The sequence below is a fragment of the Esox lucius genome, chromosome 2 (assembly GCF_011004845.1).
Source record: "Esox lucius isolate fEsoLuc1 chromosome 2, fEsoLuc1.pri, whole genome shotgun sequence".
In the NCBI taxonomy this organism is placed as follows: Eukaryota; Metazoa; Chordata; class Actinopteri; order Esociformes; family Esocidae; genus Esox; species Esox lucius.
This window is the reverse complement of record NC_047570.1, coordinates 34,653,916-34,667,827: the sequence shown is the minus strand read 5'-3', so window position 1 is coordinate 34,667,827 and position 13,912 is coordinate 34,653,916. Positions and strand designations below refer to the sequence as shown.

The 13,912-nt window shown below is 49.4% G+C and overlaps 1 protein-coding gene across 1 annotated transcript in view; it reads right to left on the bottom strand.

Annotated features, from left to right (window-relative positions):
- Positions 1-13,912, bottom strand: part of otog (otogelin) — a 56,893-nt gene that overhangs the window by 3,095 nt on the left and 39,886 nt on the right. Inside the window, exons 37-55 of the mRNA XM_020051418.3 lie at positions 9,835-13,451; positions 9,402-9,579; positions 8,875-9,023; positions 8,638-8,727; positions 7,998-8,184; positions 7,478-7,698; positions 7,215-7,353; positions 6,480-6,668; positions 5,633-5,842; positions 5,422-5,526; positions 4,625-4,729; positions 4,217-4,318; positions 4,036-4,134; positions 3,568-3,608; positions 3,385-3,460; positions 2,532-2,710; positions 1,836-1,940; positions 1,520-1,639; positions 982-1,027 (exon numbers count right to left, since the gene is read on the bottom strand). Of these exons, the coding sequence (XP_019906977.3) occupies positions 982-1,027; positions 1,520-1,639; positions 1,836-1,940; positions 2,532-2,710; positions 3,385-3,460; positions 3,568-3,608; positions 4,036-4,134; positions 4,217-4,318; positions 4,625-4,729; positions 5,422-5,526; positions 5,633-5,842; positions 6,480-6,668; positions 7,215-7,353; positions 7,478-7,698; positions 7,998-8,184; positions 8,638-8,727; positions 8,875-9,023; positions 9,402-9,579; positions 9,835-13,451 (5,958 nt within the window). The remainder of the gene's footprint in view (positions 1-981; positions 1,028-1,519; positions 1,640-1,835; positions 1,941-2,531; positions 2,711-3,384; positions 3,461-3,567; positions 3,609-4,035; positions 4,135-4,216; positions 4,319-4,624; positions 4,730-5,421; positions 5,527-5,632; positions 5,843-6,479; positions 6,669-7,214; positions 7,354-7,477; positions 7,699-7,997; positions 8,185-8,637; positions 8,728-8,874; positions 9,024-9,401; positions 9,580-9,834; positions 13,452-13,912) is intronic.

The following is a 13,912-nucleotide window of genomic DNA, read 5'->3' as shown; positions in this document are numbered from 1 at the left end:
ATGGCATGCAGAGTGTAATCAGCAGACCGTAATTAGTTGGGGGGGGGGGGATTGACAACCACAAGCATAGGGTCAGAATCACACAATGTCGAAGAACACAAACTACGCCACACCACTCCAAAGACCAGACTACAGGATTACTTTCTACCATTCGAGACACAGGACATGCAGATGCCTAGAGGATTGCAGACTACTCGGCCACTACCAACAGTACATTGTTGGCGATCAACAATGCACTGCACCGACAGTGCAGAACGGGGAAAGATTTGGCTGCGTCGTGTGTGTGATCCTCTGAGGACAATTTGAGAGAGGTGGCGACAAAATGGTGGCGGAAAATGTACAGTCAACGAAACACTGTTGAGAGCGGGTTTTGTCCGTGTTTCCCCTCAGAAGAGGGAGTACATTGTTGGATATCAACAATGGTGCTGGCAAGCCTTGTTGTCTCACTGATCTGAATCCGTGACGGGTACCTCGTTCACAGTTTGTGTTAACTGTAGGAGTCAGGGGACTAACGGGGAAGGGGAACAGGGAATATCCGGTACCTGGTGGAATCGGTACATGATGGTCAGCTTGCAGGCGAACACAAAAGAAATGCAGAAAAATAAACCCAATCTCATCTGTCTTGTATACTTTTCAAGTGTTTGGTTAGAAGGACGTGGCATCCCAATGACTATGGCAAGTGTAACTGTGAGACGAAGTTATTAGTTCGTCTCACAGAAAATAAGTCAGTCCTTCTCATGGAAAATAAGCTAGTTCTTCTTGTGGACGTGTACTTTTTCTATTACCTTTCACATACAGTTCGGGGAGTCAAAATTGCATGTGGAGCATGTCTTTGTGTTTTAATAAACTGAAGCTCGAACATGCATTTGGAAACACGCATCGACCGACAGACAGACGAAGGGAAGATGCAGGTCGGTGTTAGGCAGCGTGAACACTGACACGGCCACATGGAAACTGTCAGCTTGACATGAAGGTACTCACACGTCTTACAGCATCCGTCCATGTAACTCACAACGGTCCCTCCAATCTAAGGGGAGCACAGCAGGCAATTCTCAGGGGTCAAGGGTCAACTAAAACAACAGCTGAAATGAATGGTAATGTTGCACAGACACACCCAGAGCTGCACCTGTTGTTAGATTGTGTATGAGTCGGGATACAGTGTGTGTGTGAGTACTGGGTGTCCCTATAAACAGGGACAAACATTTTCCCCAGAATCTGGTTAATACCCAGTCATGTTTCCTGACTTGTTGACAATTGAATCCCAACATTTTTGGAACGTGTTGCTGGCATCAAATTCGAATGTATTTTTTAGAAACAATAACATGTTGACTCTGTACTATTTTCTATTGTATATAGGCTTTAAATTATTTGCACAACATTGCATTCGGTTTCTATTTAAATTTTGCGCATGTCCCAACCTTTTTGGAGACGGGATTGTAAAAGAAATGTTACCACCAGTGTGTGCGTGCATGTTAACTGTCTGTGTGTGTGTGTGTGTGTGTGTGTTTGTTATCTATACCTTCATACAGTCTGTCTCGTTGAAGGGAGGGCAGCTGAAGGAGTATGAGACCAGGGTGGGTCCTGACAGGGTATCTGTACACTCATACTTTGTGCAGTTAGACACCCACGACTTCCCCGGCTGGAAAAACAAAACAGAAAAGTTCAAAACAACTCTGCAACACAAAGTTGCAACACAGCCACTGAATATATTAAGAAGGAAAAGAAGATGACGCTGAGAAAAATAGAAAAGAAGAAGACTGTGGACAACAAGAAAAGTAACAAGAAGGAGAAAACTGAGAAAAGGAGTGAGAATGGACCAGTGTTTCCTCCAGTACCTTGTAGAGGATTGCTGTGCCATTTTTGTTTTGGTAGAGACAGGAGATGTTCTTACAGACACCACAGCACGACGTCTGGTCTTTGGGAGGGATGTATATCTGATTCTATAACATACAGTCAGTACTGTAAATGTTACAATAACAACGATATTCATATAATTCATACAATGTCCATTTTTGAACCGGGCCCCTGTGGGAAATGAACCGATAACCCTTGTTGCCTCTACCAACTGAGTCAGATACTGTAGTAATAGTTACAGTGCTGTATAAGAAATATTGGTCTGGTACTATTTGAATTAGCAATATTAGCTGTAGGGATAGTAGTATCTGTTTTAGCTGGAGCAGAAGTTATGTGTTAGCAATATTAGCAGTTGGGCTTCTAGTTATGTGTTGGCAATATTAGCAGTATGTCTAGTAGTTATGCGTTAGCAGTAGGGCTAATAGTTCTCTGTTAGCAATATTAGCAGTATATCTAGTAGTTACGCGTTAGCAATATTAGCAGTATGTCTAGTAGTTATGTGTTAGCAATATTAGCAGTAGGGCTAACAGTTATGTGTTAGCAATATTAGCAGTAAGACTACTAGTTATGTGTTAGCAACATTGGAAGTAGGGCTAGTAGCATGGCCTTGGCGCCACTGCAGTATCTCCAGCAACTGGGGTACCCCGCTATCATCACCGGGGTTATAGTGGACTAACCGGCTGGCAGTGGGCAGAGCAGTTGCTGGTGGTGGTTCGCAGGCGGTGGAAACCTGTGGTCTGGTCCAGGCTCCGGGTGCACTGAGTGGTCAGACAAACACCGTCCTCACCATGCTCCACCAGGGTCTGTCCTGGATGCATCACACCTCGCTCACCGTACACACAAACTGCCTCACGCACTTTGGAAAGGGGTTAACACACACACAAACACATGCAAATACACAAGCATGAACATGCTGGAAGTCAAAGGTGCACTGGAAATGTGCAGAAGAAATCTTTCAAATGTTGTTCATATTGCTATTGATTGGACAAGTAGGTTACGGATGGGACAGGTAGGTTACGGATGGGACAGGTAGGTTACGGATGGGACAGGTAGGTTACGGATGGGACAGGTAGGTTACGGATGGGACAGGTAGGTTACGGATGGGACAGGTAGGTTACGGATGGGACAGGTAGGTTACGGATGGGACAGGTAGGTTACGGATGGGACAGGTAGGTTACGGATGGGACAGGTAGGTTACGGATGGGACAGGTAGGTTAGAAATGGGACAGGTAGGTTACGGATGGGACAGGTAGGTTACGGATGGGACAGGTAGGTTACGGATGGGACAGGTAGGATATGGATGGGACAGGTAGGTTACGGATGGGACAGGTAGGATATGGATGGGACAGGTAGGTTACGGATGGGACAGGTAGGTTACGGATGGGACAGGTAGGTTACGGATGGGACAGGTAGGATATGGATGGGACAGGTAGGTTACGGATGGGACAGGTAGGTTACGGATGGGACAGGTAGGTTACAGATGGGACAGGTAGGATATGGTGGCCTGTGTGTCCTGCTGTGTCCACTTACCACAACTGAATCTCTTACAGCCACACTGGTTCACTGGGTCTGCTAGGGAAGCCCTGTCCTCCTGCAGGGTTTCACCCTATAGGTGTGACAACATATCAGTTAATATGAATTAAAACATCTACAGTATATATAAAGGTTAAACTACTACATTATCATTTAGAGTTGTATGAAACAGTAACCTACCAATGAGCACTTTGGACTTGACATTTTGTCACATGCACACTCTGCAAAATAGGAAAACAAAATAATTGTCACGTTTGTAAATGAATACACTACACAGGTTTGTAAATGAATACACTACACAGGTTTGTAAATGTATACACTACACAGGTTTATAAATGAATACACTACACAGGTTTGTAAATGAATACACTACACAGGTTTGTAAATGAATACACTACACAGGTTTGTAAATGAATACACTACACAGGTTTGTAAATGAATACACTACACAGGTTTGTAAATGAATACACTACACAGGTTTGTAAATGAATACACTACACAGGTTTGTAAATGAATACACTACACAGGTTTGTAAAGGAATACACTACACAGGGTTGTAAAGGAATACCCTACATATGAGTTACAGCGTGTCTGTCACTCATTTCCTATTCTGTGATGGTGTAAGAAGTAAAAGTTGTGGTACTTTACCACATGTGTATTGAGGACAGCAGCGCTCCGGAGTGGACATGGATACAGCAGACATTCCCAAGGGACAGGTGATTTCAGCGCACCGATATGGCTCACAAACTACACACACACACACACACAATTCAGAGACACGCGCACTTCGCACACATGCTGGCAATAAGGTGGTGTGTGTTGCACTTACCACAGTGGTAGATGGGACAACAGCGGTCTGTACTGTTGAAGTCCACCGTCAACACCTCTCCATTCTGGCACTCAGGAACCACATCCGAACAAGCAGCACACACTGAAGAAAAACACACAGCTGGGGCTGAATGGGACTCGTGTTTTGTGGTTGTGTTTCGGTTGAGTTATGGTGACGTTGTGGTTGCGTTGGTAACAGTGTAGTTGTGTTGTAGCTCATGGTTGCTGGGTGAGTCATGGTCATGCTGCGGTGGTGGGTGAGTCACGGTGGTTGTGGGTGAGTCACGGTGGTTGTGGGTGAGTCACGGTGGTTGTGGGTGAGTCACGGTGGTTGTGGGTGAGTCACAGTGGTTGTGGGTGAGTCACGGTGGTTGATGAGTCATGGTTACGCTCGTAGTGGTTTACTCACTGCAGATATGTGCCAGACAACAGCTTCCATCAGCCCTGGTAGCAATCAAGGTCTGGTCGTCCCTACAAGCTGGGATGTCTAACTCACAGCGCTCTGGGTCACACTCTGTATACACACGCACACACACACATTATATACATTCAATCCATAGTTATAATATATATATTATATTTAAGTAATGTTTATATTTAACTTATTTAGTACATCAGTGTTCATATTGGCTCCCCAATTGGAGCAATAACCCTGGCAAGCCCCATGATCCTATTGAGTGTGAATTTTCTCTGTATAATATTCTGCATTGTAAATTTGTGGCAGGTAAATTACAGAGACAATGCAGAATAAGGACATCACACTGTATGATTGTGATATTGCCTCAGGGCTACCCCTGAGCCATCTATAAAATCAGCTAGGTTTTAGAATGGCCAGGTTTTTGCCCGCTGTGCTAGTTGATTAACTCTTGAATTGTGGGTGCTGTAATAAATCAAGAAGGCCTCATGCAATTCCCTATAAAAATTATCCAAGCAAACAAGCAAAACAGAGCAGCTAATAAATCCTTTTATGGATGGGCATTCAGGACAGTGCATCCACGGACTGGACTGTGTTCTGGTGTCAAATGAACATCCCGAGGACATCTTCCGAGGTTTTAGAAACATGGCCTGAATAAAACGGCACAACAAGCGGACGTTTGGCGTCCCCCGAGAGTGTTCATACAAGAAACTACTTTGGCAAAACGTGGTTAATGCACGGTTCCGATGCGGCCCGGCGATGGGAGCCTGGAGAGGCTTCAGCCAACTCACCGCAGGCGTAGTCGGGGCAACAAGAGTCCTCTCTGAAGTACGACACCAGTTTCTCCCCGTACTGACACTCCGGCGGGAAGACGTCACACAGGGTCTGGTTACATACTGGACGGACGGACGGACACGAGTTACAAAACCCTCTCAAAGGCGGCGCCGCCGCCGCGGACTACAATCAGACACCGTTGCCACGGTTTCCGCAAATCCCGCTTACCGCAGACTCTCCGAGGGCAGCAGGAGGCGTCGTCCGCCAGGCCAACGATGACCTCGCCCGCCCGGCGGCAGAGTGGCTGCGGCACGGCGGAACAGTTGTACTCCACGGGCACCACGCTGTCGTTGTCACAGCGGTACATACAGCAGCCGTCTTTTGAGGCCTTCCACACCTCACCGTGGGCGTGGGGCACGCCAGAACTGTCCGTGCAGGCTGTTGGGTGCACACACACACACACACGCGTCAGATTATGTTCCTGGCATAAGCGACATAAGCGGTTGCTTAGGGCCCCCCGCCCACTAGGTGCTGATAGCGGATGGGGCCCCAAAAAGGCTAGAGCCGGCCCTGGGGTCGTGCATGGGGTCCGTTCTGTAAGCACAGGAGGCTTGCCATCGGAGGACGTCTTGTCATAACGGCTGGAAGGGTGGGAACAGGATGGAATCGAATACATGGAAATGATGATCCGCGACATGTTTAAAAAAAAATTGTCCCAGTTATTCCATTCCAGCCGTTGCCAAGGGAACATCGTCCCAAACTGAAGTGCCACTAAGCCTCAGTTGACTTCTAGATAATGTAAATTATGTATTATTACATCCCAATATTCTGATATGAAGTAATAATTCTAATATAAAATAATAGTTATTAAAAAAACACATTTACCTCAGTCACCTCCAAGAGAAAGAGAAAAAGGTTGTAGTCTTCCCACTGATCTACATATTCATAATATCCATTCATTACAGATTATTAAAAAAAATGTTAGGAGATTCACAGTCAGCGACTGTGTAAATGTTAATACTTTCCAAATACCACAACATGCTCTCGGAAAACAAAAACGGACTGGGTGTCTCACCGCACTTCTCCTGGGGGACACAGAGGGCGGAATAGGGTCGGTGCAGCAGGGTCCCCTCAGGACAGACACAGCCCTCCGTCAGGCCGGAACACTGCACGTGGTTGTAGTCAAAGTCATGGTTGGAACATGACTGGGCTGTACAACCTGGGAGGCAGGCCTGGTAACGCAGCTCCTCCGGGCAGATAAAGGCTGGGACAGGACAGACAATGAAGGAGAGACGACACAGGAGAGAGGAGGGGAGAGGGAGGAAATAGGGCGGGGAGAGGAGAGGAGAGGAGGGGAGAGGGGACAGAAATCCAGGGAACAGATGTGATAGGAAAGAGGAGAGAGGATGAGGGAAAGAGGAGAGAGGATGAGGGACAGACGAGAGAAAGGTGAGGAGAGAGAAGGTAAGAGAAAAGGTAGAGGCAGAGGGAGGAAAGAGAAAAGAGAGGAGATGAGAGAGGGAGGAGAGAAGAGGAGGGAATAGAGAAACGAGACAAAATACTTTAACCCCACAGAGATGATCATAACCATGACACTACAGACTGCAATTATATTGAATAATATTTGTAAGTGAGGCAAAGAGCATTGAATTAAAACATCGGCCGATGGCTAGAACCTAGTTGTCCTTCCCACAAGGAAGTGGACCGGTACTATAACAGTACACAGCGGGAATATGTCCCAGAGTTCTGCGCCGGGTCTGCCACGGTCTCGTCGGGCAGCTAGCGCCTCACAAACAAACACAGGTCTTACGGCAGTAGTCCGGGCTCCTCCACTCGATGCAAACGTTGAACTTGTGACAGGACGCGACGTAGGCTGCAAGCGCTACACACGGGTTGTTGACATACTCCGCGTCACGCACCCACACCTCGCAGAAGGTACTGACAGGCACCTGCGGTACAATGTGGGAGGAATAAAACAAGGTTTTCAATTACTTTTCTCTGAGGTTTAAACATCTACAGAACGGGGTGTGTGTGTGTGTGTGTGTGTGTGTGTGTGTGTAGGGGGGAACCTACAAAAGCATGGCAGGGACTGAAGGAGGTGTTCTGGAGCATGTCCAGGCACCGGGAACAGTCGCTGGTGGTGCAGTTGACCTCGCGTCTCCGGCTCTGGCTGACGTAGCTGGTGGTGTTCGGGACCTGCCAGCTGTCGATGAACAGCGCCGGGTCCTCGCCTTCCCCGATCGTCGTCCCGTTGGACAGCATCAGGTCGTTAGCTGGGTTGCCATCGCAGTGGCCTGGATGTGGGGTGGGAGGATGCGGTGAAAGAGATGTGATCGGAGGAGGGCCGAAGAGGATGGACGCGACCGGTTGAAAGGAGCGGATGAAGTGAGATGATTATTGGAGGGAAGCCGGGTGTGGGCTGGATTTTGGCCATGCACAATATTTAAAGTAGCCCTATTAAATGCTCGCCTCAATCACCCTACTAACTCCTGGGGAACGACACGTGACAATGACACGCTAACCCTCAAATGTATGCATGTGTCCTCGTAAGCCACGTGCCAATGTCCTCGTAAACCGTAACTCGGGCACGTACCACAGAGGCCCATGGTGGGCAGTTTGTTGTCGTAGCTCTCCGTCTCGATGACCATCATGCCCGTGCTGTGGAACCACTGCAGGCTCAGTCCGGCCGGCGTTCGGATCAGATACATGTTGCCTGTGTCCAAGACCTCAAAGCCGAACTTCTTGAACCGCGGCTTGGCGTACCTTGAGTTCACATACAGCTGGGAGATATAAATCTCGTGATTATCCAACATTTTGGTGGGTACGTTAGTTGTAATCTCATTTGCTACAAATAATGTGTTACATCATCATATCTCTTTTTAGGTCTTTGGTGTGATACATTTTACTTCCTGTCCTTTGTTGAATATTATAAAAATGGAGAGGTAAGCTGAGTGAGATACAAACATAAAAGGCAGGTAGAGGAAGAAAATATAGAAAATATTTAGGTGTTAAAAGAAATGACGGAGGATCTAAAGATGACACAGAGGAGGAACTTAAAATGAGACGACGGAGGAGCTAAAGACGAGATGGAGGAGGGGAAGATGAGATGAAGGAGGAGCTAAAGAACAAACCAAGGAGGAGCTAAAGACGAGATGAAGGAAGAGCTAACAATGAGATGAAGGAGGAGCTAAAGAATAGATGGAGGAGATAAAACAATTGACGAGAAGACTGACCCTCCTCTGCAATCTGTTGATGATCACATGGTTGGTCTTGTGGGTGATGTTAAGAGCCACCAGGCACAGGTTGGTGAAATTCCACAGCAGCTTTGGATGGAAGTATTATCATGAATTAAAAAGAAACCTAGATAACAGAAGCTCTCCTAAAGCCGTACCACTGTCTGACCGTGATGGAGGGCAATACATTGTCCAGGGATATAAAACGTTGCATAGTCTCCAGTTTCCCGGCCTCACCGAGTCCGAGGCAGCAGGACATTCCTGGACCACGACACTGATGGTCTCGTTTGGGAGCTGGCTCACGATGTAAGAGGCAGCCTTATAGACAGCCACACTGTTGCCATCGAACGTGATCACGTTCAGGTCAGGAAACACGGAGCAGCGACCTGGCGATGACAGGACAACAGAAATCTGTATACTGGGAAATGCGTCTGTGTGCCTCTGTGTGTGTGTGTGTGTGTGTGTGTGTGTGTGTGCGTGCATGTATGCGTACGTGCGTGTGTGTGTGTGTGCATATTTTAATATAACTGGTGTGGACCGCAAATCCCCAGGGGCCTTTCCTCACAATCAATGGACGTGATTTGGATATGATGTGTCTAATATCGGTCTCTGGGATTCGTGCCACAAATGCCAAAATACTAGCATTTGGAGACAGTGCCGGAAGACTCAATCAAAGCGTGGAACCCCCATAGACTGCTGACAGGGTAAGAACACCAGTATTTTGTGTGCATGTGTGCTTGTATGTGTGTGGAGGTTTCTCTCACATGGGCAGTCCCACTGTGGGCAGCACTTGTCGCCGTTGACCAGGATGGCAAAGCCGAGCAGACCGCAGTTAGGAGGGGTGGCGTCATACGGACAGTTCTGGGACTTGTTGAACATAACCAGCTGGCCACTCACACAGATATTCTTGGTACACTCATCTACCATCTCTGAATAAGGAGGCTGACAGGAAAAACATCCGTCACTTACTGAAAACCATAAGGATTAAACATAACCATGAAAACGCTGTACAAAAACAATTTACAAGACTGTAGAGATTGGCTGAACTGACTAGAGAGAGACATAAATAGAGTATATCAGATATTTACAAGGATTATTCATTATTTTAAAGTTTCAAAGTTTTATTAGTCACATTCAAAAAGCACCTTTTCAAAAAGAGTTCACCCTAGACAAATAGGAAACTTCTAGTGTACTTACAGTACACATCCTAGTAGAGGACACGGCCATTGTGGTAGTAGCCTTAGCTGGGGGTTCTATACTCTCTGGTGTGGTATGTGGAGACACTGATGATGGCGATGGAGTCTTCTCTGGTGTGGTATGTGGAGACACTGATGATGGCGACGGAGTCTTCTCTGGTGTGGTATGTGGAGACACTGATGATGGCGACAGAGTCTTCTCTGGTGTGGTATATGGAGACACTGGTGACAGTGATGGAGTCTTCTCTGGTGTGGTATATGGAGACACTGGTGACAGTGATGGAGTCTTCTCTGGTGTGGTATATGGAGACACTGGTGACAGTGATGGAGTCTTCTCTGGTGTGGTATATGGAGACACTGGTGACAGTGATGGAGTCTTCTCTGGTGTGGTATATGGAGACACTGGTGACAGTGATGGAGTCTTCTCTGGTTTGGTATATGGAGACACTGGTGACAGTGATGGAGTCTTCTCTGGTGTGGTATATGGAGACACTGGTGACAGTGATGGAGTCTTCTCTGGTGTGGTATATGGAGACACTGGTGACAGTGATGGAGTCTTCTCTGGTGTGGTATATGGAGACACTGGTGACAGTGATGGAGTCTTCTCTGGTGTGGTATATGGAGACACTGGTGACAGTGATGGAGTCTTCTCTGGTGTGGTATATGGAGACACTGGTGATGGCGACGGAGTCCTCTCTGGTGTGGTATATGGAGACACTCTGTCCACTCCATCTGTCACTGCAGTAGAAGCTGGGGTGGCAGTAGTGGGCAAGGCAGGGACTGACGCGGTTGCAGGCACAGCTGGCGTAAACTCTGTGGTGACCTTTGGCTTGACACCTGGAGTTGCTCCGACCTCTGTAGAGGTCACCAGGCCGGGCACAGGGGTCCTAGTTGTGGTTGGCTCCTTGGCTGTGGGAGTCACTCTGGTGCTGGATGTTTCTATCCTTTCTACTGGAGTGGTGGACTTAGCTGGTTCCGCCACTGTGGTCTTGCCTGCGGGGACCGCAGTAGACAATGTTACCACGGTCAGGCTTGGGATGGGCACAGAGGAAGCTGCGGTTGTGGTTGTCTCGGACGTAGAGACGGTGCTGCTGACATCTGCTGGATATTCAGTGGTTCTGGCTGTGGTGACTGGCTTCATTGTGGCTCGAACGCTGGTGGTTGGGACCACCGTCGGCCTCATTGCTATGGTTACCCTGTCTGTGCTTGGCGGTATGCCGGTGGATCTCACAGTTGCAGTGGCTCTGGACGTTGTCGTGGGAACCCGTCCGGTTGTTGTCCTGTGGGTTGTGGTTTTTGGCCGGGTGGTCCTGGTGGTGGCGGGTGCTGTCGTGCTGGAGATCACCCTGGTGGTGACTCTCTCTGGGCGGGTGGTCCTGGTGGTGGCGGGTGCTGTCGTGCTGGAGACCACCCTGGTGGTGACTCGCTCTGGGCGGGTGGTCGTAGAGGTGAAGGGGGTGGTTGTTATTGGACCAGACCAGGAAGATGTTGGCTGTTGTGTAGTTGCAGTGGATACTTCCACCCTCCCTGTGTCCGGAGGCGTCCTGGTGGTCTCTGTTAGAGGTCGTATAGTCACAGGTCTGATGGTGGTGGTATCGACACCAGGTAGAGGTGGGACAGTTGTTGTGGAGACCATAGTAGTGAGAGGTTCTGGTGTCACTGGCCTCTCTGGTCTTTCGCTCCTGGAAGTTGAAATCACCACGGCTGAAGTGTCGGCCATGGTGGAGGTTTTGGCTGTGGTCATCATGGTATCTGAGGTACCCATGGTGATGACCGGCTGTGTAGATGTTGGAACTGGTTGAAGCAGACCTGTGACGGGAGTTGCGGAGATTACTTGGTGGGGAGACACTTCCAGTTTTGTGCTGACATCAGGTTTCACAGAGATCTCAGGTGTGGTTACCCTCTCTGTACTAGACGTAAAGACCGAGGAGGTGGAGGGGGATTCACGGTGCGGCGGACCCCAAAGTTCTGTGGTCTTCAATTGGGTCGGAGCCTGGGACGTCGCAGGTCGTGGTACAGTAGCAGTCCCTGTGAGTGACACCGGTGAAACAGGCCATATGGTCGGGACCATCACCCTGGTGGTTGTCGAGACTGAGGTAGAAGTAGGGAAGGTGGTCTGGGAGGTCGTTACAGGAACCTCTGGAGGTTTGGTGGTTGTGATGGATGGTTCAGGAGGGATTGGTTGTGTCGCGGAGGGACCGGCGGTAGTGGTTGCAGTCAGTCTCCAGTCTACACCTTCAGTCCTGGTTCTTTCTGTGGTTGCGACACTGGTAGGCCGGGATGTCTTCTCGGTGGACGCCAAAGATGTCGCTGGTGGACGAGGTGTCGTTGTTACCGTGTCCGTTAACTTCACAGGTGGGGCAACGGTCGTCGTTTCGGAGGTACTGGCCGTTGCCGAGGGTGCTGACGTTGCCATAGTGACTGAAATTGTTGTTTTCTTAGGTCTTCCCGTCCACTGCGAAGTGAGTTGCCTAGGTGTGGTTGATGTCGTTGTTGATGTTGGCAACTTGTCAACAACAGGGGTTGTCGGTGGCTCAGGAACATGTGTTACGGACGTCCTGACCTCCGTAGAGGTGTGTACCATCTTCTCTGTGCTAACCATGGAAATCAGTGGGTGTGTTGTCTCTGTGCGTAAGGACGCTGTTGTTTTGATTGTAGTGAAGGGGATGACAGGCGAGGTTGACTCTGTGATGTGTTTTGAAGTGGGTTCTGGTGGTTTTGTCACAGTTGAGGTGTGAAACGGGGTCGTCGGTGGCAGAGACGAAACTGTGGTAGCAACTGTAGTCGTGACACCGAGAGGGAGAGGCACAGTCGTTGTTCGCTGGGTTGTTTCAATGATGACAGGCTTGGTTCTTGACTCTGTGTGTAGTGAAAGGGTGGTTAGGGGAGTTGTGATTCTATCTGTAGTCTTGGCTGTGCCTCTGGATGTCTCTGTGACTGCAGTAGGCTGTGGACTACTGATGCTGAACAAAGGAGACACCGTGTCTGTTGGAAGTGTGGTGACCCTGATGGTCGTCTTGGTGGGAAAGACAGATAGCGTAGGCAGGGTGCTGGTCTGAGTAGGCCCTACAGTGGAGCTCACCCAGGGCCCCACTGTAGTGGACGAAGGGGGCCAGGTGGTGTTGGAGGTGGTGACAGGAAAGGGGACCTGGCTGGTCTTCTCTGTGCTGCGGCCCACAGGGCTTGGGACCGCGGTTGTCCTCTCCACGCGGCCTACCGTAGTGGAAGGAAAGACGGAGGACGTCTCCACCGCCGATACAGCCTCAACCACCTCCACATCAGGTCCTACAGCAGGGACGTGGGAGGGAGTCTCCGGGGTCGGCACGGCCGGAGAGGTAACAGGTGGAGCCGCTTCGGTCATGGTGGTCCGGGCGTCCAATTCAGACGGGGAGGTGGAGGTCGTCAGAAGGGGGGTGGCGGTGGCCGATGTGGGACGGCCCGCGTCCGTCGGGGTGGTGGTGACAAGGACCCCTGGGGGGCCGGGGGACGCAGTGGAGCGTGCCGTGACGAGGCCAGGGCTAGCCGGGCGGCTGCTGGCGGTCGTAGCGACAGCTGCGGCTGTTGACTCGGTGCTGCTGACGGTGGTAATGGGCCGCCCGGCAACTGGTGGCTTAATGCCTGGAGCACAGACAATAAAACAACTGTTAGATAAGCTCTGTTACTGGCCAGAGACGAGGGGTGAGAGGGGGGCGGGCAGGGAGGGAGGGAGAGTTAGTGAAAGATAAAAACAAAGAGGGACAGTAGGAAAGAAAGAGGGAGAAAGTGCCGGAGAGGGAAAGAGTGCGAGGGAAGGCGGGGCCAACTCATCCCTTGTGGCCGAAATTCCGCCACGCAGCTCATGGCTCATAGCAGTGGTGGATTAGAGTGTTGAGCGTGATTAAACAGATGTTAGCTTTGAGTATCTCAGCGCCTCAGAAATGTGATCGGTTACTGTGACCATCTCCTGTATTTGGAGATCAGGAGGGAACACGTGTAAGGGGTAAGTTTCATGCGACCTTCACGTGTATGAGTTGTTTGTTGACTCATTTTACAAAACCAGAAAGGAGAGCAAGGGGAAAAGACAAGAGGTATTGGATATG